At 37.3% G+C, this 26309-nt stretch overlaps 1 protein-coding gene and 1 long non-coding RNA gene across 3 annotated transcripts; one reads left to right on the plus strand and one right to left on the minus strand.

Annotated features, from left to right (window-relative positions):
• Positions 1 to 462: 462 nt before the first annotated feature.
• Positions 463 to 19758, minus strand: LOC110048064 (forkhead box protein A2-A-like). 2 transcript variants are annotated; one of them, XM_020753834.2, is made up of 2 exons: positions 19689 to 19758; positions 463 to 2136 (listed from the first exon to the last, which is right to left on the minus strand). In XM_020753834.2, exon 2 carries the CDS (start codon positions 2004 to 2006, stop codon positions 1119 to 1121), a length of 888 nt encoding a protein of 295 aa, XP_020609493.1. In that variant the 5' UTR covers positions 2007 to 2136; positions 19689 to 19758; the 3' UTR covers positions 463 to 1118. The 2 variants fall into 2 exon arrangements, with proteins under 2 accessions (XP_020609493.1, XP_020609494.1); XM_020753835.2 differs by lacking the exon at positions 19689 to 19758 and adding an exon at positions 6432 to 6648.
• LOC110048065 (uncharacterized) lies at positions 8367 to 13595 on the plus strand. The gene is made up of 2 exons (XR_002296573.2): positions 8367 to 8668; positions 8858 to 13595. It is a non-coding gene; the product is annotated as an uncharacterized LOC110048065 (long non-coding RNA).
• Positions 19759 to 26309: the final 6551 nt, after the last annotated feature.

Raw genomic sequence — 26309 nt, forward strand, 5'->3', positions numbered from 1 at the left:
CAGAGAGGAATTTCAAAGGGACCGCTAGTCATCGGTGAGCTATTTTAACACCTTTACTACATGTTTTATCCAGGAAAAAGTCTCTCAAATTCGATTACTGAGAGTAAAGTGGTTTTCACACTTCGTAATGTTACCGCCACACTTTTCAGTTGGCTTGAACCGGGCCCATACTGAGATCATTTCACGGCGGGCGCGGGAATTGTACTACAACCCTCGCGCGCAACAGTTCATTCAGTCAGGCTTGATAATCGTGTTCTTAAATGTTATAGCTAGGTTTGCCAAGTATTTGTCAAAACTGTTACGAGAAATGTCGAACTGTTGATTACTTTTAATTAAAAAAGCTGGCATTTGGAAGGCTGTTGGCTTCGCTGCCAGCCGATAAATAATTAATTTGACTCGCTTCTCAACAACCTCAAGTTACTGCAATGGCGACAGGGAAAACAATGAATACGTCAAGAAAACTCTTCGTTAAAAATTTATTTCGTTGAACTAACAAACTGCTATTTGGGCAAGACTGTAAATTTACAAAACCTCTCCCTGCTTGTATAAATAATGGTAAATGTAGTGTTAAATACACAGTTGACATGCGAACCGCTAACCACAAGAGCAGTCTTTACCGAATAACTCGGTAGTTTAGAAAAAATTCTTGCTATTCTTTGCCCAGCAGCAAAACAACACTAAACTATAACGTATCGACTTCACAACATATGCTCTTAATTCTCAATTGCACCAAACATAACTTAAAACGATCATGGCTTCTTATTAATTCAGTTTCAAAATATTTTGATTTACACATTTACTCTCGTCAAAATACTCAATAATCACGCTGAGCACGGCGACTGAATGGAATAGTACAAGCTATATTACACTTTCTATAATTTTCTTTAACTTTGATAAAATTCTCCGATTTTACGCTAATGTTATGGTTCTCTTTAGTCGAGAGAAAACGTCTATTTGACATGTAATCATCGAAATCACCTTGGAATTTAAGTATTAATTCGTATACACTGGCAAAATGTATCTTAACAGATAACTCAATTTACAGGCAGCTCAGTCCTGAGGCCCACATAACATAATTAAAACGTACGAAGTCCCGAGTAAGGATAAATATGTGTAGTTTACGAAAGGTTTGAAAATCCAGCAATTCCCGCGCAACTGGACGGTGTAAACACACAACCTTGGTAGTAAGGACTAGGCTCTGTTGTAATGGGGTTTGTGTCGTAAGGTTTTGGCAGTCCTAGAGATGTCATAGATGAAGACATTCCCGCTGGATGATAAGGGCTGAAATGCATGGGATCAAAGCCTCTGAGGTCGGCTTCATGGTCGGACGCGATGATATTCTTGATGGCGAATGGATGATTAAATGATTTGTTCATAGACATTGAGCCCATAGCTCCCATACCCATTGCACCCATAGCTCCCATGGCACTCATAGCACTGTAAGGAGACGGCGCAAGAAAGCTTGGCGCTCCTAAACTCTTGGGTCCCTGAACTTTTTGATGGTGCATCGAAGATACGACCGGGCTCAGCAATCCGGGCTTTGGAAGGTCACTCAGGCTAGGCTTTTTATCCGCCTTGAAGCGTTTCTGTCTGCGGAGGTAGCAGCCGTTCTCAAACATATTGCCACAGTCTGGGTGCAGCGTCCAGTAGCTTCCTTTACCAGGTCTGTCGGGTGAACGAGGCACTTTGACGAAGCAGTCGTTAAACGAGAGGCTGTGTCGTATGGAGTTCTGCCAACGCTGTTGGTTTTGTCTGTAAAACGGAAACAGGTCCATGATAAACTGATAAATTTCGCTGAGTGTCAGCATCTTGTTCGGCGACTGTTGAATGGCCATGGTGATGAGCGAAATATAAGAGTAAGGTGGCTTAGCGTGCGTGTAACTGCGGCGGTAAACTTTCTCTTTCGCCTGCTTGCTTTTGCCGTCGTCCATAGGATGGCCTTGTGTTTGCGGGTTTCCAACTCCCATAGCGGCTGCAGGATTTCCAGGATTCATAGCTTCCATCATGATGCTGCCTTTTCTCTATTCTATAAGCAGGTAGACTCTTTTAACTGTTTCGTAACCAACTGAACGTAGCTTTCGTACCGTCCCGTCACGTCCTTCTGCCGCGGAGACCAGCGTAGATTACTCTTTCCTCCTAGCAATAAAGAAGTTTTATTTTTAGTGACAGTACGTAAACAGGCTTAACGTGACATGTCGGTTAGCTCCTCCCTCGCTATTGTTCCATGGGAAAGCCCTTTGGAGCCTTGCTACGTTTATTGACATAGGGGCCTTTGCGACCACCCGTGGGGAGACATTTTATTAAAAGTTGTGGGGTCCATTATCGCTTGTCCATCACGAAGGCCCACAAACAAATTGCCGTTTCATAATTTATGAGCAAATACAATTATTTCGATAGGACACTTTATGGTTCGGTCCTATCTCGTATCCTTAATGTCAACACTACACAAAGATCACCGTTCGCACAGGATAAACTAAACATTAACGGCAAAAGATTCAAAGGTGCTGATATCTTTGAAAGGACAGGAAGAAGGGATAGATTGAAGCGGTAAAAGGCCTCCGTCATCACACAACACCTTAAAAGCCATGCAATTTGGCGTTTGAGTGATCAAATCATTCACGTCAAAAACTGACCGCTCTAAAACCGGGATCGTTTAACATTCTTTTGGAGCCTAGCTGTAACCTAGGTCCTGTCAGTGCTATTGGCTTCACAATTAGCATAACAACTGCGAACATAAATTCCACAAACAAAAGCAATTACCGCTGGAAACCTCCTCGTTGCAATAACTTTTTCAACTTCTTAGGGACCGGTTTTTTGGTATACGGCGACCAATAGCCTTGTGAACATTTGTCTTTCGTGTAGAAAAGAACTTCTCCCAAATCACCTGCTACACGTTTGGGATTATTGCCAGGATCTGCCCCGATCCTGTATCATAGTTTGGTATTATTTTAAGCTCTCGTTATATGTTTTGTGCTGAGTTTACTTGACTTATTATGATCGGTCCGGGAGAAACGCTCTGTGAGTGAAACACAAAAACCTGAGTTTTATTTAATAAGTTTTGCTAACTGCTGTCAAATTCGACCAATCGTTCGGTTGAATTGTTTGAATTGATAATTCACGATCATTATGCCGCGGCTCCAAGCGATTTACATGCAGTAAATTTGCCAAGGATCCTCTTGTTTTTTTCTCTGGAATGCTAGCACGCGCCTTTGAGCTCGCGATAAAATCTGCGACTTCTTGTGGCCAAATGGGCGCGTGGGACGGAAAGAAAAATGCAGAATTTTTAGAATCCAATTTCTCATTTCCGGAAACTGAGGCAATTAATTAACAAATTTGGCTCGCGTCAATCATTTCACAAAAGCCATTTCCAGGTGCCTCGAAAGACAGCTGTAGATGTAGTGTGATTATAATGGTAAGAATTTCAAATGACCTACATGTATTGCTAGCCGCCAACGTTGAATGAATGTGCCAAACGCTGATATCACCCTTATTTCATGAGGCAGAATAGGACCTCAAAAAGCTCAAACGCAATTAAAACTTCCTTAAGACTAGACGCGTTCTGCTACGAGCAAGATTTATCTTCATGAAATGAGCAATCGAACGAGATGAATTATTGACCGACCAACTTAACACTGCTCGCCCTTGCAAACATACATTATTTGGTTGTTTCCGACTCTTAGTGTTTAAGGATTCTTTTTCTAAATGTTTGCCCCCCAGGATCTCTATCAATATGCGAGCATTAAGGAACTTTATTCTGGTAAAGAGACTTTACAACATTTCGCAAAACAGTGGAGTAGTTTCAATTATGCTCAATTTGTGGTGTTTGCTTAGTGCCGGCAACATTATCTCTGTGTCGAAATGGCTTGTATTGTATAGTGTTTGCCGCAATTTAGTTTTTATTACCCTATCTGGGTTGTGAAAAAGTGCCTTTGTTTAGTCTAAAGCAGATTTTTTGATCAGGCATCGCCCAGCGTAAAGAGCTACGAAAGCAACAGCCTTGCGCGAACGAGTGGAGTCTGAACGGTGTCGCAAAAGGATTATAAAAGACTTTAGCGCGACAATTCCTTTAATACCAAGGAATCGAAGGGACGCGCTAAACTTAAAATAATTCAAGTCTGTCGAGGCTTTTCAAACATCACGATTCTTCTTTTAATTTGCCACGCTATAAGTCGCCGCAATTTCTTCCATTATATTGAGCCGTTATTTTAGCCAAGCCTTTTCAATGTAAAAAAACACCCCAATTAAGCGCGCTTTTCTTAACTGTCGGCTTTCTTTAGAAATTTTAAGTGATGGTTACAACTCTTGCAATTTCACGCAATAAAAAGTGTCCTAGGTTTGAAAAACGTTTATCGGTGATTAGGAAATTTTTTGCCATCATTCTATTCTTGACTAGTTTGGCCCTACATTAGGAAGGAATCGAATTTTGCGGTTAAATTTAATTTACTTGGTACACCTGTCAGCGAGAAGTCGTGTGTTATAACCTTGCTTATGTTGGTTTTTCACTAATCTCGCTAAACTCTTAGTCTTCATTCAATAAGTAAAGGAAGTACTCGACAGCCGACTAGCAATTGATGCGCGACCCTAATTGCAATCATTTCGTTTCCAATTGCCCGAGTTTCTGCAAAGTGTTCATTAATTTTTACGTCCTTCAATGGTAATGCGTTTGTCCCCACCAGAGTTATATACCGTTGACTTTCGCGAGCTAGACTTCGTTCTTCAAAAGAATTTTGTCTATTTCTCGTTTAGTTTGGCCCGAAATAAATAAGACATTTCGTTTTTGTAATAAGGAAGAAAACTGTCAACTTTGGAAAGTGCTCTTTCTGTTTGGAAAATGAGCTTAAATTTTAATATGTCTTGTGTGACTTCTCAAAGGTAAACAATCGACAATTGTAGACAGAGAGAGAGTTTCATTATTAAACTTTCGTCGAAATTTCAGTAGGATTTTTTGCCTCCTCGAGAACTATTTGACGTTTAATTCAATAATCGATTAACAACCCAGAATTATCTTATCTCACCCTCCAAACTCCGAAAAAATCGAGTAACGGTGTAGGAAGTCATACAAGGAACTGATATCTGTTGTTGTGAATACACTGAACGAAAACTTTTGGCTGCTGAGTGAATAATTATGGTGGAAGATTCTTCTGAGACACCGCTAGACCTTGATAAAAAGACTATTGACTGAATTGTTCTGTAGTTTATTTTGGATAATGTTAACATCGTATTTGGAGACAACTGACAGGCTTTCAGTACAACCCAAGAAAAGCAAAACCGCATGAATTCTATGGTAGCTAATTTAACTCTACATGCGTGCTGACAGATAAAGATTCGCAAGATATACACTGTTTTCTAAATATTTGAGGGATTTGGAAAAAATGTCAGCGAGCTTATTCAATACACGAGATTAGATAAAAAGTGTACCTTGAGAACTAAAACATAATGGCCGAACTTCGAGTGAGATTCCATGTTTCCGAGTCATGTCCGTTTGGCGCGCAAATCGGCAGCAGACTCACGGCTGAACCGTAACTTATGAACGATGTATATTTAGACACATAACTAGAACTCTATCGGCTTTTGATCTTCAGCTTCGATGACAAAAGGTAAAGATAGCTGTTTGCCCTAGGGCGCTTAATTATCAAGCACTTAACTGCCTCTTTTAGCTTTAATCCCCTTACCGACTTCCATGAGCAGGAACTTTGCAGCTAAAACTTTCAACGCGTTCACCACAAGCTTCCAGTTTAAAGCTCATTGGCACTAAATGGAATCAGGCCACATTAACTGAACTGACTTTCAGTGGGCTTACGGTGCTTGAGGTTAACTGTTGTTCAGTTAGCTTTCTTCGGCACACAATCATATCAAATTTACAAACACGACTCAACAAAACAGTCCAAATATTGGACCGAGTGAAAAATTACAACACAACAGGTTATGTAAAATTGCTTGCTTAAACATCACAAATATATCTACCAAACGAAAACGTATTTCGCCGTGAGAAAATCGATAGACTGTTTACCTTTGAAACCTTAGTTTATCCAGTAACTGGAAAGAACATAACCATCGTCAATTATCGTTCTGCATCGCTGTGTTACGCACTAGTTACAGCAAAAATAATCTTAGGTTTCTGTCGCCACAAAAAACCAAGTCAAACGCTCACCAAGATTTACTTTAAGAGGTGCTTTAGTTTCTTAACTGTTCAAACTTAAACGGCAGTAAGCTTATAAACGTTCAACAACCAACACAACCCATGTTTACTCTATCGATTGCTAACGTACTAGCTCTTGGAGAAACAATCCTTGGCGAGAGCTTTCACGATGGCTCTATTGGGTCTTTCTTCCCCGAGTTCTTCCTACGGCAGTTTTAAAACTAGGGTATTTGCCCTCCAATAATTTGAGTCGCGGAAAATATTTCAAGAAATTTCCACGGAAATAGCTTACCTCTACAGCATTCAGTTCAGTTGAACTTTGTAATTTTCAGTAAAGGACGTCACTTTTTCAGGTTTCTGTGCGTTTTGATTGAGAAATCTTATACTCCTTGTAAGTTGCTAAATTACAACTAAGTTGGGAGACGTATATGATTCGCTTTTTATAGCAACGTCTTTGTGTATTATACTGACTTCCTATGTCCTCCTCCAATTAAAATTCACAAGCGCCTTAAGCAAACTTCCTATGCTCACAAACGATTGGTTAATCAAAATCGTATTTTCATGCTAAACATTTCGCTTTTCTTGACGCTCGGTAAATGTTTGATTTGTCTCGTCCTTTTACGCATTGTTCCGTCTCTCAGATTTAGCAGTTTGGTCGTTTTCCTGTCAATGTCTAGCTCGGTCGCTTTGTCGTTTATTTGTCACGTAATGATTTTCCCTTTGTCGGCAAAAATTATTTTTGTTTTCAATGAAACACTGGCATATTTGCGGCTCAAACATATTCAAGTATACTAACAAAGAAAACCGACGTCGAATATTTTCTCCAGATTAGCCAAATAGAACTTTTATTTTGCTGTCAGTAACTGTACCTCGTGCCTGTAATTCGCAAAAGATTAATCTTCAATTTTAACTCGACACCATTAAAAAGTGAAGTACAAACTGAAAAATATTCGCGAATCTTCATTTAACTCGCAAAATATTTCTTTGTCGAATCTTTCCTCTTTTCTTTTTCCTTTCCAAATGCGTAATATAACGAGTTAGAATTGTGTGACGGTGGCTTTGTTAAACAAACAGATTTATTAAGCATAGTGGTAGTTTGGGATACACTGCGTCGCTGATACTATTTCATTATTCTTTTCATAAACTCTTTTATGTGTGGTTACCACGATGAGGTGAAAGCAAAATGGCTTTTAATGAACCTTTAGCCCCAGGTGAATAAGCCATTAAAAGAGTCCTAAATGCAAAATGTGTACTAGCGAAAAGGAAAAAAAAAATAAGCAGCATTTGGCTTGTGAAATTTCGTCCCAAAATTATTTGAAGAAGATGCAACGTGTCTGTTTGTTTACTTAAATCAGAACCTTTTATGACGCTCGTGAGTGACAGGCCACAAACGCGTGAGAGAAATGTCGAAATAAACCTCCAAAACTTTCATTATCACAGATTTTATCAGCACTGTAACAGTTCCTGAACCGTTGCCCTTGGAAACAGATTTTCTCCAATCTTCAAGTTCACTTCTTTTAAAACTTATTTTGTAGTATGAAGAGAGTTTTCCTCAATTATACGTGTGAATGCTGAAACGCTTAATATTTTTTTTGTTACTCCTGCATTTTTCCTTCAAGTATAAATTTTCGCTTGTTTTTAATTTTGCTAGGCAGTAAGTGATTATTTGTAGGACGTTGTGAGAGCTATCTATTTTGTTATTATCAGGCTCGTGACCGACCTAATCAGGTAGATTGTAAATTTCAACTATTTGCCTGTAAGTCTGGGAAGACTTTAGTTTGGTCCGAGTTCGCGGTGTAAAGGTGTTGTCGTGTTATCTTTATTCGCCGCGTGGCGAGACAAAAACGTGCGCTCGGTATAATCTTCTTTGACACCTGCTGAAGACAGCTTGAGAGAGTAACATTGCCTTTAAAAAACACTTCATTTGCGAGGCAAAGGTTTGCACGGAATGAATTGCTCAAAAAGAAATGGTTTCAGTTGCCAATAATTCATGGATTCAGCGCAATGATCAAACATAACTTTCTTCTTTAAAAAAATCCCATATGAACAATTTCATAAGTTCTTTTGTAACAGTGTAAATGACTAAAATTTCTGGGGCAATAGTCTAATTTCAGCAGCTTTGTTTCCCACACCGTTTTACATGTTTTACCGCGTTTCATTATTAGGGCCTTAGCCAAGTCATTGTAATTCCGCCTTGTTCGTTGCAAACAAAAGCTTGTTTACTCAGCCTTTCACTTGAAAAGACGCACAACTAATACTTTGGCGATCGCCTGTGGTAACCACCATTCCTGACTGAGTAACATGAGAATTTTGTTCAGTAGAACAGCTTGTACTTTAGCACGCAATGCAGCCTCTATCCTGTGAAGTTCGCAGAAACAACGCCTCCAGAGAAGAATGCCTTAACACTTGAAATACTTGACCTGAGTGGTTATACAGTGTCGCTATAAGTCGTGAGAAAATTTCAGTCACAATGAAGAACTTGGCAAAGAGGCAAAAACAGAAGTACGCTCAAGTTATCTGCGACTGTTGGTGCGTTGCTTTTTCCTCTAAGACCACCTTTGTATAATAATATAAATCTATGCACGTGTGAAATCGCATGATCTTTAGGACTAAACGTGAGAGGAATCTCTCAAAAAGCGATCAGGTGGCTACGTTTATACGACGTTTTGCGACTAAGCGAATAATCAAAATAATTTCGTCAATCTTTACTCCTTTCAGAGAGTACCAAAGGAATTGTCAAACCATAGATCGACAGCAAAGATAGAGGAATATATTGAAACTGCAAAGTTCAGTCGTCAATGCAGGTTGAGAATACTAAACACGAACGAGTTAAATCTTGACTTACTATGAGCGAGTAAAGGAGAACCAAGGGGTATTTAGAGAACACGAATAAGGAAATCTGACAATGCTACATACAGAGTGGAATTAATATAAAGCTCCTTATGGTTAATTCTCTTCTCCGTTCCGCTCGCCCGACCGGCAGGCACCGATTTTAAGTCTTTTTATACAACTTAAGTCTTTAAGTTTTAATTTCTGCCAGGGCTGCCTCGTGCATAAACATCAATTCTTTATTTTGCAAATCAAGGGATTTTCAACAGGTGCCAAAACCATTTGAATACCTGAACCACGGTGAAGGAAACTTCAACGGCCCATGCTCAAAGCCATGTTGAATTCTTATCGCACAACTGATATGTTATAAATCAGTTATATAACAGTATACAATAGATTTCAGCCAAAAGTTTGTCCATCTTCAAAGATGCAGTGTAGAGTGTATCAGGACAGTTATTCTCTGACAAATATGATGACAAGTAAAAGCTGAAGAAACAGCACGGAAGTAAGTTCTCTGACATTAACTTTAATGCACATTAACAAACAACATTCCTCTGCCTCCAATTCAAGTGAACTTCTTTTCATCCGAGGACGATCGTGATTATTTGTTTAATCAGCGTTTTGCTAAGTCCTTTCCTAATTAAACTTTAATTGTGTAGTAATAACTTCATTATCAAGCACTGTGTTAAGTTTCCCATTATTCTTTGGGCTAAAAAAAAAAAAATCAGTTCGTGATTCATCCCGAACTCATCTCAGTCAGTGCAAAGTTCCCAGTGATTTGGTGACTCACTCGAGTACAATATTGCAAACCTTGCCAAATTTTTTTAAAGGACACATTATTAGCTGATATCAAGCAGGGAAACGAATTACTGTATAGGTAGGGCGACAGAAATTTTCCTGGAGCCCCATGTTCCAGTCAAGTTTATGCAAACGACCAAAAATAATTGTTACTGAGGATTAACATTATCATTGTATTTTAAAACATATTTCTTACATGCTAAGTTCTGTGCTCAGTTGAATAGCGCTCTTATAAAAGGCACATTCAAATATTTCTCTGGTAAGTTATTTTATTCTAACACTTCAAGGATAATTTGGATAAGGTATTGACGAATTATAGGGCGTAGTAACATGCGCAGTAAGAGTCTGATAGCAGCACAGAAATGAAGAAACCCTTCGTGCCAGTTTGTTAAATGTGGTTGATGATTTTTGCAGGTATTAATGTACCGTATTGTGATTGAATGTTAACTTCAGCTCAAGATAACTTGCGTATTCAGTTGCTGTGAAGAACATTGTATCCAATTAGTTCTTAACAAAAAAGAGAATTCAAAGCAAGATCCACGATATTGATCTCTTTCAGTGCGGCACACGCTGTAACACGTCCAATTTGTAAAACAATTAGCTCCTTAGTTGAAGTTGGTGTTTAATGAAAACTGATTAAGAAAGACAATTGCCTTCGGCAGTAAAAAGTTTCCTGACTTATTAAAATGCCTGGAGGGCTCCAGACAGTCACTTTTTTAACGGCTTAAAAAAATAAAGCGGAAAGTAGAAGACTTGATTTTAACCTAACGTGTATGTTTTTAAATCGTTTTGTGGGATTTCTGACTAAATTGAGGCAAATATAGTTTTCAAATCAGACCCTTTGGTCTAACTTGTGATTGATTACCAAATTTCAACTAGACAGCAAAAATGATTGATTTTATTTGTTAGTCTCAACACCCATCTACGTGACAGTAAATTGTAAGGAGACTAAAGATATGTTTGCAATCGTTTACGTAATTTCAACATATTTAAAGAATAGGAATAGCACGAAATCGCGATGGTTTGCATGAGATGTAACGAAACGTGCGAGGTAAAATCTACAGTAACTGCGATAAGCGTCCCAGATGAAAATGTGCAAAGACGGAAGTGTTCTGTCGTGTTTGAAATCTTTTGCCAGGGATCATAATTTTAAACACGGTAAATATTACAGAAATCAAATTTTACTGAAATTGATTGACATTTCATTCTAATCGCAAACATTGAATTTCCCGCATGTTTGCATCTCCATAATGGTGGAAGAAACTGCCGACTGATCTCAGTAGATGTTCATCACTCAGAATCACTTTGCAAAAACTTAGGGAAGGAAACTCATCACACGTAATTAAGCAGTCAATAGGGTCAGCAAATTCGTTCGCCCTGTTGACTGATCAGACACTGAACAGGTGAAAAGCAAGCAAACGGAAGAAGTTTTTGTTGAAATTATCTAGTGTGCAGTGTCTGATCAAGTTTCAACGCCACTTTGTTAAAAGTGAGTCTAAAAGCTAACTCAGCTCTCTTTTGCTTAGTAAAGACGATCGCCGTAAATTATGGCACTTATTCTGCAGCAACCCAGGCTGACAATTTTGTCGTGGATAAGATCAATTAAGGTGAACATCACTTGGTTCCTGATTCGTCTCACTTCAATATAAACGATCAAACATTTTAATACGAAGATCTCCATTTTCTCAGTAGTAATAATCAAAAACGCACGAAGGAACTTCTCCAACTTGGGATGTGAAATAAAGTAAATGTAAACTTGACCGAAAAACGATCATTTATCTTTTTCATTGGTGTTCGTGAGTAAAATATAATGTAGCGTTGAAGGTCAGCGAAAATAGGTCAGATTCGGTTCCCGTGTCTCCTGCGAACAAGTAAACACAAATATTTACACTGTATAGATACAAATTAACATAACTTAAATACTAAGTAAAGATTTTGAAACATCAAAAAAGTCAGGTTTTCAAACATTTTGCGCTTAAATTTTATTTCTTTGAAGCTCAAATCGCTACTGACGAACTCTGAAACTTTTGATTTGATATGTAACTTGAAAACGTAGCAACGATATATGAATTAGCATTTTAAGCTGTTTTGTTAGGGGAGAGTTTATGTTTACCATTAAGTATTTAAACCTGAGAGCAAGAGTTTGCTGAAATTATTATAATTATACAAGGTATATATTTGTGATTATTTCTAAATATATAAGGCAAGCAAAAACATATTTGCTATAATTGATGTATTTGTTGGTTAAACTATATTTTTGCCGATCGTAGAGCGAAATGTATAATCACTAACCTTCCAAATTTTGAATGAGACCTGCCCCGCCGTTTGCCTTTGTGCTTCGTTTTATGAAATCGCGCAATAAACAGTAAATAGTTTGAAGACGGCCCGCTCAGTAACCAAGTGCTGCCAGCGCCATACCAGCTCTAGAGGCGCGCTATTTGCTCTTTTGTTACCAGAAAGTCAACAAAGATTAAGCCTATTAGCTGTTCCAGTCACGGTCCAAGCCTTTCCAAAGTGTGGCTTCTCAACGAATTTTGAGTTGTATCTTGACAACTTCCGAGCAGAACTGATTTGTACTAATTATGTCTTCACAGCAAACCCATGAAAACTGACACACAGCTTTAATTTCTTTCCCCCCGTCATTTTCACGCCAATGAATTGGGCGGAGAAAGAAAACAAAAGATAGGCGATTTTAATCACCATTGAATATTTAAAACTTCACCAGCAACCTGTCACGACTTTCAAAGCCTCCATCTGTCCGTTTAATGACAATACTGGGAGCTCATTTCAGAGAACAATTCTTCATTTAGCTTTTCATGTCACTGGCGGGTGTTTAAACTGGTTGCAACTTGTAAATCAAAAACTTGAATTCGCTCAGAAAAGCAGGTGACAACTGAATCACAGCAAAAGTGATTCGCTTGGACGTGTGAACCTACATGGTACTTCCCATTGCAGCGTTTTAACATTATTGCTCATTAAATACTTTTTGAAAATAACAGACAAAACATCGTGTGACAAAATTCCATCGTTACGCTATCGTAACCTCAAGCGATAGCACTTAACCACACGCAAGTTAATTTCAAAGCAGTCTTACTCACTATTTGTCCTTCCAAGACAATAGATGTTTTTGTCAGCGCGTTTCTATATCATCTTTGATGAGAAGACGACGATAAACAGGAACCAAGCTACTCAGTTAGGTCAATAAAATCTGAATGATAATCCGAGTAAACATAAGCTGTTGAAAACAGCAGGGAAAAATAAATAACGTGAACAACACTGCTGTAAAGTAAACAGATCACTGACAATTGGCCTAGATAAAAACTTTCCAAAATAACAGATCTATTTCCTTGTACGTAAAACATTCCCTCCGGGAACTTAAGTAATCTTTTATTTGTAATTTTTCTTTGTTGTGATGTCTTAGACGAGGACAAAAGATGTTTATGGGCGAAGTATCCATAAATAACGCTAATGCCTAAAAGGGAATATCATTTCCTTCAATGCATTATGTCTGCTGTATTTTATGTGGTGGTTTTTCCATTAGTATTAATATCGCTACCATTTGCAAAAGATATTATTGGAATTTCAACAGAGTTACAAATTCAACCAATATTTTAAAGACAGAAAATGTCTTTCAGGGATTACGAATGCAGTTTGGATTGAATTTAGTTAAAACTTTAAAAAGTTTATTTTCAGGTCAATACACTCCATATAAAACTCTGTAAAATATAGCAAGGCGCAGATACCTACGAGCTTCAAAGCTTAACAACAAGGTCAAGGATAAGTTTTCAATCACAAAGTAAACATTGGTTCACCAGCAAAAAAAAAAAAACAGTGTCGAAGAGTTTGTTTCCTTAGCATTTAGTAGGATGTACAATAAGATGAACGACAAATACAATATTGTGAACAAAATTGAAGTTCTAGCGTCAGCGATGTTACCGACGTTTCGTTAACTAACAAATTGCACCGAGGAACAACCTGCCCTTGGCAATTCACCTGACACGCGCCAATAACCGGTTCATATGCTTGCTTAAATTTCACCTGCTGCTAAAATGGATCTCTCCTTTGTGTTTAGACCTTTCTTAACTTACTAAGAATCCTGAAAATTTGTACTTACAAACACAAAGAGCCAGACCCTGTCCCTTTAGTCCAAAAAGCACTATGACTGGTTACTCTCTCTGCGTTGAGTTCAAAGTGGAGCTCGCTGAGTTACGAGTGAAGATCTCCCTGCAGTGAATTCGTTTAATGAGGTCTCTGCCCCTTTACCTCCCTTTTATCTTGTCAGTTTAACGTAGCTAACACATTTTGACACACCTCATTAAGAAAATTATCCTCAGCCATGCTAAATAGGTCGTTACGTTAACGTGTCCCTTAGTTTAAGAAGCAAAAAGGTGAAATACAAGTTTTAATTTTTTTCAAAAAAACTTTGTGAAGCAAATACAATTCCTCTATTAAATGGCCCATACACGTTGGTTCCATACACTTTTTATAATGCTAGATGAGAGAATCTTCTTGATAATCATTTTCCTTAATTATTTGAGACCTGGAATCCTGTGCCAAGGGGAGATCAAAATCAAAATGCCAATTACGTTTTGGCCGAGGAAGAAAATTTGTATTTTCGTTTGCAGTTGTGGAGACGTCGATATCTGAATCAATGCAAAAAATTTGCAAAATGATTAAACCACGCTGGCTTTTTCACTAGTCTTTCTTTGCTGAACACAATCGAGCCGTGGCGCAAAAAAAAAAAAAAAAAAAAACATTAGCAGAAATCTAGCACTTTACTCCGGGTGCCTCGACCACGTGTTTTGCAAGTCAGATTCTATTCACAAGCAGTGCCATTGACACGACCATAGTGAATGAATAAATATAGCCACCAAGGTTGGGATAAAAGAAAAATTAGTGCAAGTCTGTTGACCAAATAAGTAATCGTTTTTCGAGAAGACTTCTTAATGTAGACACCAAATGCACAGGTCAAAGAAAAATAAATGAAGTTATATTTGAAAAAAAAACATTCAACCCTGTCTGTTCCAGAACTCCCTTGGGCAAAAGAGGAATCACCCGAGGGTTTGAACGTATAAGCTGACTGAGATATCAGTCTGTAAGAAATAAAAATGGCGTCGACGATGTGTTAACGGACCACACTCCATAGAAAACAGTTGAACTGGACTCTTACCAATCATGACGAATAGTTCGTATTTTGACACGGTTCACGTACAAATCAAGATGTTTTTCTTTCCCTTAACTGTGTTTCAGAGATCACTGAATAGTAGCTCGATTTTCTGCAAGATTTGCATTATTTGTTTAGTTTTTATGGAACAAGGAAAAGCTAATAGTTCTTGTTCTAACAAATTAGTGTGCAAAGACAGCTTATCTGAACCATTAAATGATGTTTACCTTGCCAAGTAAACTAGAAGTCCAATTTTCTTGTACAAACACCCCTTCATTAATTGCTTTCTTACCCTCAACTAAATGACTTCTACAGTTAACCTAACGGTCTTAAACCAGATAAATAATTCAAACATTCATTATTCCGATGCCTGAAAAAGTCATTCTTAAAACGAATTTGTGTACACAAAGCATCCAATTTCCAGCTACACATCTTAAATAAAATCACCCAGATATTCAAGTTGCGTATTGAAAACAATTTTCATTTTTACACATGATCCCTTTGCCTTTATTTCCTACGCCATAGCTTTATCTTCGTATGTTGTTCAATTATAATTCATTTATAAGTCATGGGTAAACGTCTAAACCAAAGTAACTGACTGGAGGTTCACTAAAACCACGGAGAAAATAAAATTGAGTTGCGCGTATAGAGAGTTTCCCTTCGTGTCTCAGCGTAAACCTCAATCTGAGATTTCCAACTAATATGCGTTTTATAGGCTGTCTATCGGTCCTAGATACCAGAGAGCTGACTAGGGAAAGGAGAAAGGTTAAAATAAGGTTATAATATCTGGGATATTCTAAATTTCGGACACACTTTATGTTTTGTACGTGCTTGCATCTATATGCTGCCTTTTAATAAAACGAAAAATGACATTTGAATTTGAACGCTTGATATGCTTACAACTGGAAAACTCAGATTTAATCTTGTCCTTCCTGTCAGTCAAGATTAGTTAGCATGAGAAACTCTATATCAAGTATATCAACTGACTAATACTAATCTCCCTACAGTTCTTCGAATATTATTTGTTCTAAGAATTTGGGCTTCATTGATGTTCTGCTTTATTTTCCTCGCTTTTCTTTTTGACAAGAAGAAATTTGAAGTTGATCGGCTATAGTTGGAATAATGGCCCTAAGTACAGCGCGTCAATAGTCAGGACATTTGGTCAGCTTGAGAAACATAATTAACTGTATTAGTGAGCAACTTTAAAATTTTTCTTTTTCAATGCTATTTACTGTAAAGTAAAATAATATTATTTGCTCACACTTATGTTTTATTTATTTTCGGTCACGGCCCTGTTTTACACTTGTTATTTGTCACGTTTCATGCACGGTTAACGGACGATCAAATAAAAGAATGCCAGGTCAAGAAAAATAGGCAATGGTCCTTGAAAAATATCAAACACATTTTTTTGTGTCATGATTTTATCCGCTGCTGATCAAAATCCATTAGAAGTTACCTTCATTAAGAATGTTTACTGAATTAAGCGTTGCTTTCTGTTAACGTTTTTAATTGTCTTTGTCTCATCCTGTCCAAAGGATTGTCTACCATTTGTACGTTTGAACATTTTCTTTTCCATTCCAACGATAATGTATTTCTTTTTGCTCGAGAATACGTCAGTCATACCATAATAATAACATTCAAGAAGATTTTAGATGAATAAGAAAGAGATATGTCGTATGTGTCATTTTTCTATGAATATGAAGTGATAGCTTTTCTAGTTAAAGTAAATACGCTAGGTTAGTCTTACCAGCAAAAGATGTCAGTTATCACTTCTTTCGCCTTCTTGGGCGTTAAATACCAGTTTTATTTTACAGTTACAGTCTTACTTAATAAAGGACGTCGAAAATAACTTGTCTTACACCTAATAGTGAACTGTCGATATTACAAAAAATAAATCGTCTCAGAAAATCAAGGTGCTATAAAACACTGAAAAATCTATTTGAAACTGGTTTTTTGTTCCGGACAACTCATGAGCTTAATTGTCTGACTCCACAACACAACTGAGGAAACCCAGAAATAAACGAAGAAATGAACAAATTCATTATTTATTACTACAAAAAGTAAAACATGTTTTACAATAAAGCTTACTGCTGTTATTACTAATCCAACATCGTCCAATTTATTACAAAAAACTACTCTGTTGGTTTCGTAAAACATTGTTATTACTAAAAACGGAGAACTCAAAGTACTAAGAATACACATAAAAGTTTGCTCCAAATCTGACCAAAAGGAGAAGTTCTCCCGGTAGCTGCTGCCTCAGCACGGATTCATTGTTGCGGCGACTTAAATGAAGCAAGACTATTAATTTAACGGAAAACAATTTAAAACAATATCCTGTGTTTTGGAGCACTTTGACAATACTCTTTGAATTTGCATGTTTACCTTTTAAACACAATCTCGTTGCCATCCTCACCCGCGGGCAAACATGTCTTTCCGACCAAGGCTTCCTAGTTTGATAACACAAATAGTTTAGACTGCCTTATTCCGTGTTTTTTAATAGCTTTATTTCTGATCCAATTTCTAGCTGAACTTAACTGATCTTTAGCTCACGTCTACCAAGTAAATGAGATCTTCCTTGACGCATTTTTGTTTTTGTTCAATGAAAGAAAACAGTTGAAGTGTTTTACTGTGTAATCTTCATCCTCTGGCAACTGAAATTCAGTTTAACAAGTATTCCAGAATTAATTTCAGCACTTCTCACCCGCTTGAACAAAATAAATTACATGGTTAATTTATCAAAGACAAAACGTTCCAGTGTATTTTCGGTGTCGATAGATGTTTTAAGTAATGTGACAATTGGCGCCAAAATATCACGCGGCGATCAGCCAAAGAAAATCCTCACCCGTCAAGAAATTCATTTGCTTCTTCTATCAGCGATCACAAACACCATCAACAAACCCTAGTTATCAAAGACTAATTTATTTCTCTTTGTATTAAGCCTGAACATAAAACGTGAAACCTAAACGTTTAAAGTTTTATCTTCGCCTCCTATTTGCCATCCGTGAATTTAAACCATCCTCGAGCAAACGTTCCTCGTCGCTTAAAGGCGACACCTTGTCCGAGAGAAAACTTTGGCTTTACAAGATGTTGGAAAGATCTAGTTTCTTAAAGATAATGGAAAAAGGAAAGCTTTTGACGTATTTTTGTAATTACAAGTAAAACGCCGGGAAGTTTAACTAATTACCCGCCATAATTACGTCACTCTCGGAACTCAGTAGTTTTCTTATCTTTAATTGTGGTTGTTTCAAGGATGCAGCCGCATTTGATCCAATATTGATCCTATCGAAGCTTCAATTTCAAAATTTGATCAAATGGGGGGGTTACCATCTTGTTAGTTTTCAATATGATAAACTAACAATTTGACGGTGGACGTCGTCTGTTTCCGTCGATTTCTTGGAATTCCGCGAGCAAACAGCCTTGACAGCCGATCACTGCTTACCCGAAAGTAAAATTTGAAATGTCATGTGGATTTCATGTTCATTACTTTGAAACTTTTGATGGATTTTGACTCTTTCTCAAGGACTCTTCAACTCAAACAGAACAGAATTCTAACTATTGGCCGGCCTTGTCGGAGATTTCACTGAATGAAATTCACGTCGGCTTGTAAACAACTGAAATTGACACGACCTAACTTTCAGCGTATAGTCACGCGAAGACTTACTATGAACTGTTATCAAAAGTCCGGGAATTATCGTTATTTCCTGGATATTGTTTTCACGAGGCTCTTAAGTCAGTTTTACTCAGCTTCCGAAATATTGAAAGCCTTCATTTAGTCCACTTATAATCTTCCGTGTGAAATGATTAAATTGAATAAAGGAAGCAGTGAAAAGAGAGATATAGAATTTCCCAAAACACTCGCGCTTTCAAACACAGAAGGCGGAATTTAACTTAGTAGTGACAACGCCAAGACTTTGCGAAAACGATTCTGACCGTATTGACTTTTCTTAGGGCGATTGAGTGAGTGCTAACCAAATCATTAAGTTAAAATAAAGATAACGTTGGAAAAGATCTCCCAGAATCTATGTACGTTGTTCGATGAATTTTCAAATCCAGTGGAATACAAAATTAAAACATTGCACCATTATGTCATTTGACAGCTTTGTTCTCTATTCTGTCATTTCATAGACATGAAAAGCGAAATTTAAATACGCAAAATTTTCATAGAATAAATAAGCCTTTCAACTATCGGGTTACAGTAACACATGGGCCAAATGCGTTTCGATATCACTAACGTGTTTCGAGAAAAAAACATTTTTTTCCTTTTCACGAACTTTTACATTCGAGTCCTTTTCAACAATGTTATCTCCCACTGTAAAAAATAACTTCCCCTTCGTCTATTTGAGGGCGAAAGCTAGTTAAAGTCCTAACAACTGCCTTTAATTTAAGCTGCGCATAATGGTAGCCTAATAGAAATATAACTTCACGATAATGGTCTCAACTTATCTTCTGACGATGAATTTCCCCGTGGTATCCAAAACACATCTCTTTCGCTCAAATATCAAATAACAATGAGAAGTTGCGAACTTTCTCCAACATGACTTTGTCGTTTTCCGTCTATTGATTCACTAACATAACAAGTTTTCTTAGCTGGACGTTTGAATCAAAACAACGAAACTACAAACATGTCATGAGTTGGTAGCGACAAGCAAACAAAAAATATTAAGACGAGTAAAGGTAAAGAAAGATAAATATTTGTCGTGCAGTACTCGAATGGAATTTATATGGCCAAACTGTGTAAACAAGAATGTTCCGTCTCACCTCTTAAACGATCAAGGTTGACAAACAATTTGAACAGCTTGAAAATATTTGATCTTGAATCCAAGAAGCCTGTGGAAGAAAGAATACATCTAGGCTGAGTTTCGTAAACAAAAGGATATAAAACGCCGTTCAGATAATTCAATCCATAAAAACCTGTCTGATACGCACTCGATCATATATAAGGATGGAAGTACTTGTTTCTCTATTTGCATGACATATTTACAACGCATTTTCGCGGGGATCATGGGAACGAACGGGGGGAATTGTGGGTAGAATTTAGCCCACCACCCTTACGTATGTTTGTGATAAGAAATAATGCTATATTGTTAAAAAAAAAAAAAAGAAAAAAAAAAAAAAAAGAAAAAAGCCGGGAGGTTTACGGAAGAAATAAATTCTCTAAGAATTTTACAAACAGGGTAACAGGGTAAACTGAATGCTGTTACCTGTAGAGGAAATCACTGGTGATGAACTACTACAATGCACAAGAAGACAGGAGGAATCAAATCAGCTGAACGTTCAGAAGTCACCGGCGTAACTTTCTGGGAGGTTTTATTTAAGAATTTAATAAGAAGAAAGAAAATCAACTTCGTACTAGAGCTTGCATTTCCATTTCAGAGAAAAATATTAGTTTGAAGAACAGAACAAAAAAGTACCTCTCCAACTGCTTGGAAGTCAGAATGCGTCATAAAATTGTGCAGTGGGCATACCGTTTTCGTGGAAGAACCAACCTGCAGCAAAGTCTTCTCTTAGATTTACAGTTTCCACACATTTTAGAAGAGCCTCGTTTGTTTCAGGTATAATCAAGAATTAAATCAATAAATAATGATAAGAGATTTTCTTCGTTTGATCTTACAAGTTTGAATTAGAGAAGCATTAACTCGAAGTTTGTGGAATTCGCTCGCTCCTCGTTTTAGCTCTGTAGAAGGATAGTCACAAAAAATAAGCACTCTTTTACCAAAACAATAACGATGTACCAGTTTTAGATACCGCCAAACTAGCAAGATTTCCTTTCAGATCTACGTCAAACATAACAATAAAGAAGGCATATAATCTTTAGCTGAATGCTGTCAAGGCAAAGAACCTCAATCGATTCGAAATGTAGTTCGCATTCTTAATAAACCGCACCCGCGCCTTAGGTAAACAAAAATACACGCATTTACCGTTTTCCTTGTTTATATTAGGTCCATAACATAAAAAGTACTTTTAAGGAAAAGGAAAATGTCAATCGATTCAGAAACTTTCTCTTTACGAGGTTGTCATTTATTGTGAAGTCAGGCGAGGGTTTTCTTGTAGTTGTATATAACACTATCTTTTGGTCGAGGAGGTGAGGATGTAGTTTCGGTTGCAGCTGGTGTTTTTGTAAAGGTATCCAGTGCGGAAGCTAAACTGTCCATTTTTATATTAGGAGAATTTCTCTCGTGTGACTAATTTCCTCCTTGTCTTTGCTAGGTTTAATTAGCAACAATTATGGCAATTTATGGCTCATGATTTTCAACCAATGATTTGTGAGTAAAATTCGCCAGGAAAAGACATGCCTGAAGAAAATGTGTTCCTTATGATAAATTTCAGTATATATTTAAATTCAATAGAGAAAAACGTTTACAAAACGTACGATTTTGATTTTTCGAAAGTGAAAACCAACTATTGTCGTTGACACCAGCAATAATCTTACAATCCGAAAATGCTTGCTAGTATTCGGGAGTCCCAAAATAGTCGTCCCTCGCAGAATTTCAGAGTCAGCTACTGCTTTAAGCATATGCAAAGGGACGAAAAATTAAGTTCACTTGTATATTTCATAATAAAATTTCTGTATATTTCAGTCGCACACTCCGCCTCAACCCAGTTAAATAACTGAGTAAGCATTTTTCTTAATTCTCAAAACCATTTCAATACCAACAGCTATATAGTGAGCATAAAATAAAACCTAAACATAAACGCTTTGGCTCTGATTTTGGAGGAGTCTTATATCAGGCATCTTTCATTTCATTGACCACATCTAAGCTAACACAAAAGAAATAGAGCGAACTCTTTCAATAAACATCACAAATATTTGCCAGTTGATGTCAGATCGGAACAGTAAGATTCTGAAACTCAAACCGAGAAATTTTCCAACGTTTTGGGTAAACCACTGTCTATCTTTAACCCATATTAAAAGATTGTTATCTTCTTAAAAGGCGCAGCTCAAACATTGTAGGAGTTTTTTTCTTTCGCGCATTTGACTCGTTCGCGTCTGCTGCGAGACGTCGATTGTCCATATTATACTTTTTATGGGCCGTTGTTAACAATACCCTACCCCGATTCCGACAAATCTTGCTTCATTACTTTACCACGTACAACGCGGCGAGTTAATTTAGAATTGACTCAGCTAATCATATTTATCAACAACAACCTTTTATGGACAAGAAATATTTGTCATAGCAAAGTTTAAATTTCTGTTTGTCGGAGTTTCCAGAGTAGTGTAAATATTTTCTTCGAAAGTGTACACTAAATGACACAGCGAAAGGGTTTTGTCTGAGATCAATATTGACCCTCTTAATAAATGGTGATAAACTGAAGGCAAACATTGACCTGTAAAAGCCCAGTATTACAAGCAGAACTCAAAAGAGTGTCGCTTGGCTTGACTTCCACTAGCCAGATTTTAACGCTAAATAAGTTGAATTTAGTTTGGTATTTTATAGGTCGCGAATTCAAAATGCGGATGGCATCGATGCCTGGTCTCATTCCGCGAAGAGGCTTTCTTTATCTGCGCAGACTGTTGTACGTAGAGTCGGCTTCTGATCTCTGAACATTCGTTCTGTATGCTGAGCAATGGTACTTCTTGAAAACCCAGGCTTCCTTCAGAAGTTTATACGGCACAAAAGCGAGCTCATAAGAGGTGATGTTATTGTATTCAAACAAAAGCGATGAGAAACCTTTTGAACTAATCTTTTGTCTGACGAAATCACAGCATTTTACCTAGATCTTTGTGAAAAAGTTCCAACGGCTTTTATGCATTAAGAACTGGAAGAGTTTTTATTTTGCGATAAATGATGCCTCGGAGCTGAACCTCTTGAATTTTTAAAACTTAATTTAGAGTGTTGAGGTTAAAGATGGAAATTCGGTCATAGGCTGAAAAGGAACCCTTACCTCACAAGTAAAGAAAACTTGATCCGAGGAAGATCTGCTTTGAATGAAACTGATAGATTGGTGACAGTGCGAAAACCTGATCTCCGAATGGCTCCGCGACTTTTCAAAATGACATACTCAAGAATTTTTGAATAACTTGGCGAAAATAAAAAATTACAAAGGCGGCAAATGTCTTTGATGTCTTAGTCAATAATTTCATCACTTGTGAATGATTGTCGCTTGTGACATGAATACCGGTATTGAGTTAACGGCTTATTATATACCGAATTACTTAGAAATATCCCAATGAAATAAGCCGGCGTTAATTTTACCATATCCTGTTTTTGACTTGAGAAGACTCTTCCCGGTATGTGACATAAAAATCGATCCTGTGAAAATCGAACTTCAAGCAATTCACTTTCCATTGTCTTGTTTTTGAAAGATATTTTTGTTACCGCAAATTGAAATGTGTTTCAATAATAGTCCTAAAACAAAGCTATATGACAACAATTCCGCCAAATATAGCGGAATTAAATAAAAGAATATTAATAAAAGACTGTTTGCAATCTTAAATATGGGTTTTGTAGAGCGGACAGATTATACATAAACAAAGCAATATACTATCATTAATAGAACTTCTGTCGAGTAAAATCATGTTTGGCATTTGAACAGAATTTCATGCGTCTATCTTATTAATCTTTTAATCAGGCGGGCACTTTGAAATACTTCACAGGAGTAAAGCGAATAGGAAATACATATGAAATTGTTAATTTGCGGAAATAAGTACTCGTTCTGAGTGGCAAAACTTAGAAGGCGTGACGTGTTATTAAAAGAGTATTTGTCAATGGTTCGAGCCACTATTCATTACAATAGATCACCATTGTCCGTATTAAAATTTGTTAACGTGAAAGAAATGCTAAATGCCGGGTTATTTTGAGACAAAGCACGGTCAACGAAAGTTATGAAGCGGCCAAATATGCGTCCTAACAGCCTTTGTTGCTATTGTTCTAGACTAAATAAGGAAAACACAAATGCTACTGTCGTACTTTGCCAGCCAATTCACTTTCTTTTCATGAGACATTCAAATGATGAGCACAGGTTGCTTTTTAACAAAGCCATTTCTGATTTTATCGTTTTCTCTACCAATTATATAAACTTGGCTATATGTGGCTGATAATTTTCCTGGAATAACTGTTATGAAAATTAAATTCGAGGCTATGACAAAATGTTCAATTACATTTTGTTTCTCAGGGTAGGCTAGAAAAATTTCCAAGTTACGTGAAAAATATCTTTGATGATTTTGTTTTATGATCATCTCATGGTCTCACTTATTCTCACGCACAGTATAAGTTAGTTGGTAACTGTCTCAGCAAAGCAACTTAAGCAAGTATTAATGCTACTGATATGACTTGTCTTTTTATCGTTGTGGCATTACGTTCTTTGTTGAACAGACTTTTCAAATAAGTCCTTACGAGAACGGCAAAAGGGCGAGATATCTGTTAGTAAAACAGCCCGCTTGCCGCCATTTACTTTGTGGAGAATATACCGCTATTGGATTTTTTAATGAGGTACTAAGAAGTGAACAGCCATGAACAAAGCGGTAAGCTTGCAAGTGGTTCGATTTGAAAACACCTGCTTTCTGCTCATTCTTAGCTTCTCAATATCCATTAACTCTTGCGTTAATCTTTTCGCTGTCTGTAATCACGAAAGAACGTCAGACACTCTATCCTGGAAACCTGAGCAGATCACGCAAGGGCAGTCAGTTTGTACTCGTTAAAACGAGCAATAATTTCACGTCCTTCACGGATGGAGAATAATTAAATCACTGCTACTTTCAGGTAAATAAGAGGCTAACACCACCATATCGGTTTTCTTTGACCTTGGTATAAATTAGATGATTAAAAGAAGACTTTCCAAGTTTGCAATATGACGAGTATTAATCATTTTCTATTCGCTCCTTCGCTACAATGCTGCTGTCCCGCCTGGATACGTGCTGCGCACGCCTTTTGGCGGTAAACATCTTTTGACGGCAATCCTTCAAAAATAGACGGGTTACCGAACCATGAAAAACATTTATCCGATCAATTCAACTGTAAACGGGTTCTTTTAAAGTTGTCGAACGAACGAGCGTCTCTTGGATTGATGAAGAGTGAGCCTAAAGTGTAAATAGAAACAATGCTAGGCCGGATTTTGTTTCGAGACTTTCAGAGCAAATGAGAACTTCTACTACTTTGTTATTTGACCATTTTTCATATTTTATCTCGCACGGCAAGCCTTTGTTTCTGGTTTCTCGCGATCCTTGGCAGGAAGGCAATAAAAATTAGGAACAACCTACATGAGTCCTTGCCTCCTGTAGATGCACAGTTCTGTTCCCTTGTAGACCGCTTCAGATCATGCAGGAAGCTTTGATAGATCGTATTCGTCAATTTGTCTGATAAGAATAATCATTTATATTATCTACAAAAAGCCTCGTCCTTCAGCAAAAGTGCATCAGTTATTTCTCCTAGAAAACTACGTAAAAGCTCAAAACAGTATTTTGCTGTTGCCTCTGTTTGCAAGACGATTTCCTTCATCCATTCAGACCCAAATTTCAAATGTAAATTCTCTATTTTACTGCCGTATATTTCTCAGAAAGTTAGTTCTAAGAATTTAGTGATATACACATCAAACAATCTCCGATCTCTATCTGATCGTTTGTCTCTTTGACAAATTAGTTTGATATTTGTCAGGAGAAGTTATCTATATACCGCCTTAGGATTAGAACCCACTGATCATCACAAGAATAATAATGACTAAGACATAAGCACCGCACCGTAAAACCGAGATGTTGGAGATGTGTAAATCGGTAAACGAACGTTGTAAAATAACTTGTAAAATCTAAATACCTGTAGAAGGGACTCAGCATTAAACGGACAGCAGCCAAGGTCCCAACATACATTTCCCCTATATACTGTAAACTATACAGAAACCAAGAAAGCAGCTGAAATATAGTCGTTTCTATGATGTAAACCTGTAATAACGGATATTTAGAGCGCTTTTTATGCGACCTAAAATTCCGGAACTGTCAAAGTGGGGCATATGGTACCGACATTTCCTTGAAGGTTTCCTGAAAATTCTACAATTTATGAATTTCCAAGATGCGAACGTTCCGGAAAACGCTGGAGCAAACGACGACCCCAAATTTCACGGCAGAAACCCTCATAAAATTTGGTAAACGTGACCAGGTGATCCTCTTAACGGAAACAATGTTCCACTCAACACTGCAATTTATAGAAAGTCAGAACGAAATTTTGGGTTCATATTGAAAAGTGCTCTTGTATTCATATTCGACCTCCGGAAAAACCCACGGGGCTTCCAAGGTTGAATAGCCCTGCAGTATTCTTGCTATTGTGGAAAAAAGGATCTCTCGTATAGCCATCAGTTGCTTCAGATTTCAAAAGCTTCAGAAACTCTAGAACTTAAACAATCATACATCGGCAATTTCTTCACAAGATAAAATGTCCTCTTGAAAATTGT

The sequence above is a fragment of the Orbicella faveolata genome, unplaced genomic scaffold (assembly GCF_042242905.1).
Source record: "Orbicella faveolata isolate gen_17 unplaced genomic scaffold, um_ofav_v1 contig_27, whole genome shotgun sequence".
Lineage (NCBI taxonomy): Eukaryota > Metazoa > Cnidaria > Anthozoa > Scleractinia > Merulinidae > Orbicella > Orbicella faveolata.

Coding starts and splice junctions, on each gene's coding strand:
- LOC110048064 (XM_020753834.2), bottom strand. CDS start 2,006: ATGATGGAAGCTATGAATCCTGGAAATCCTGCAGCCGCTATGGGAGTT.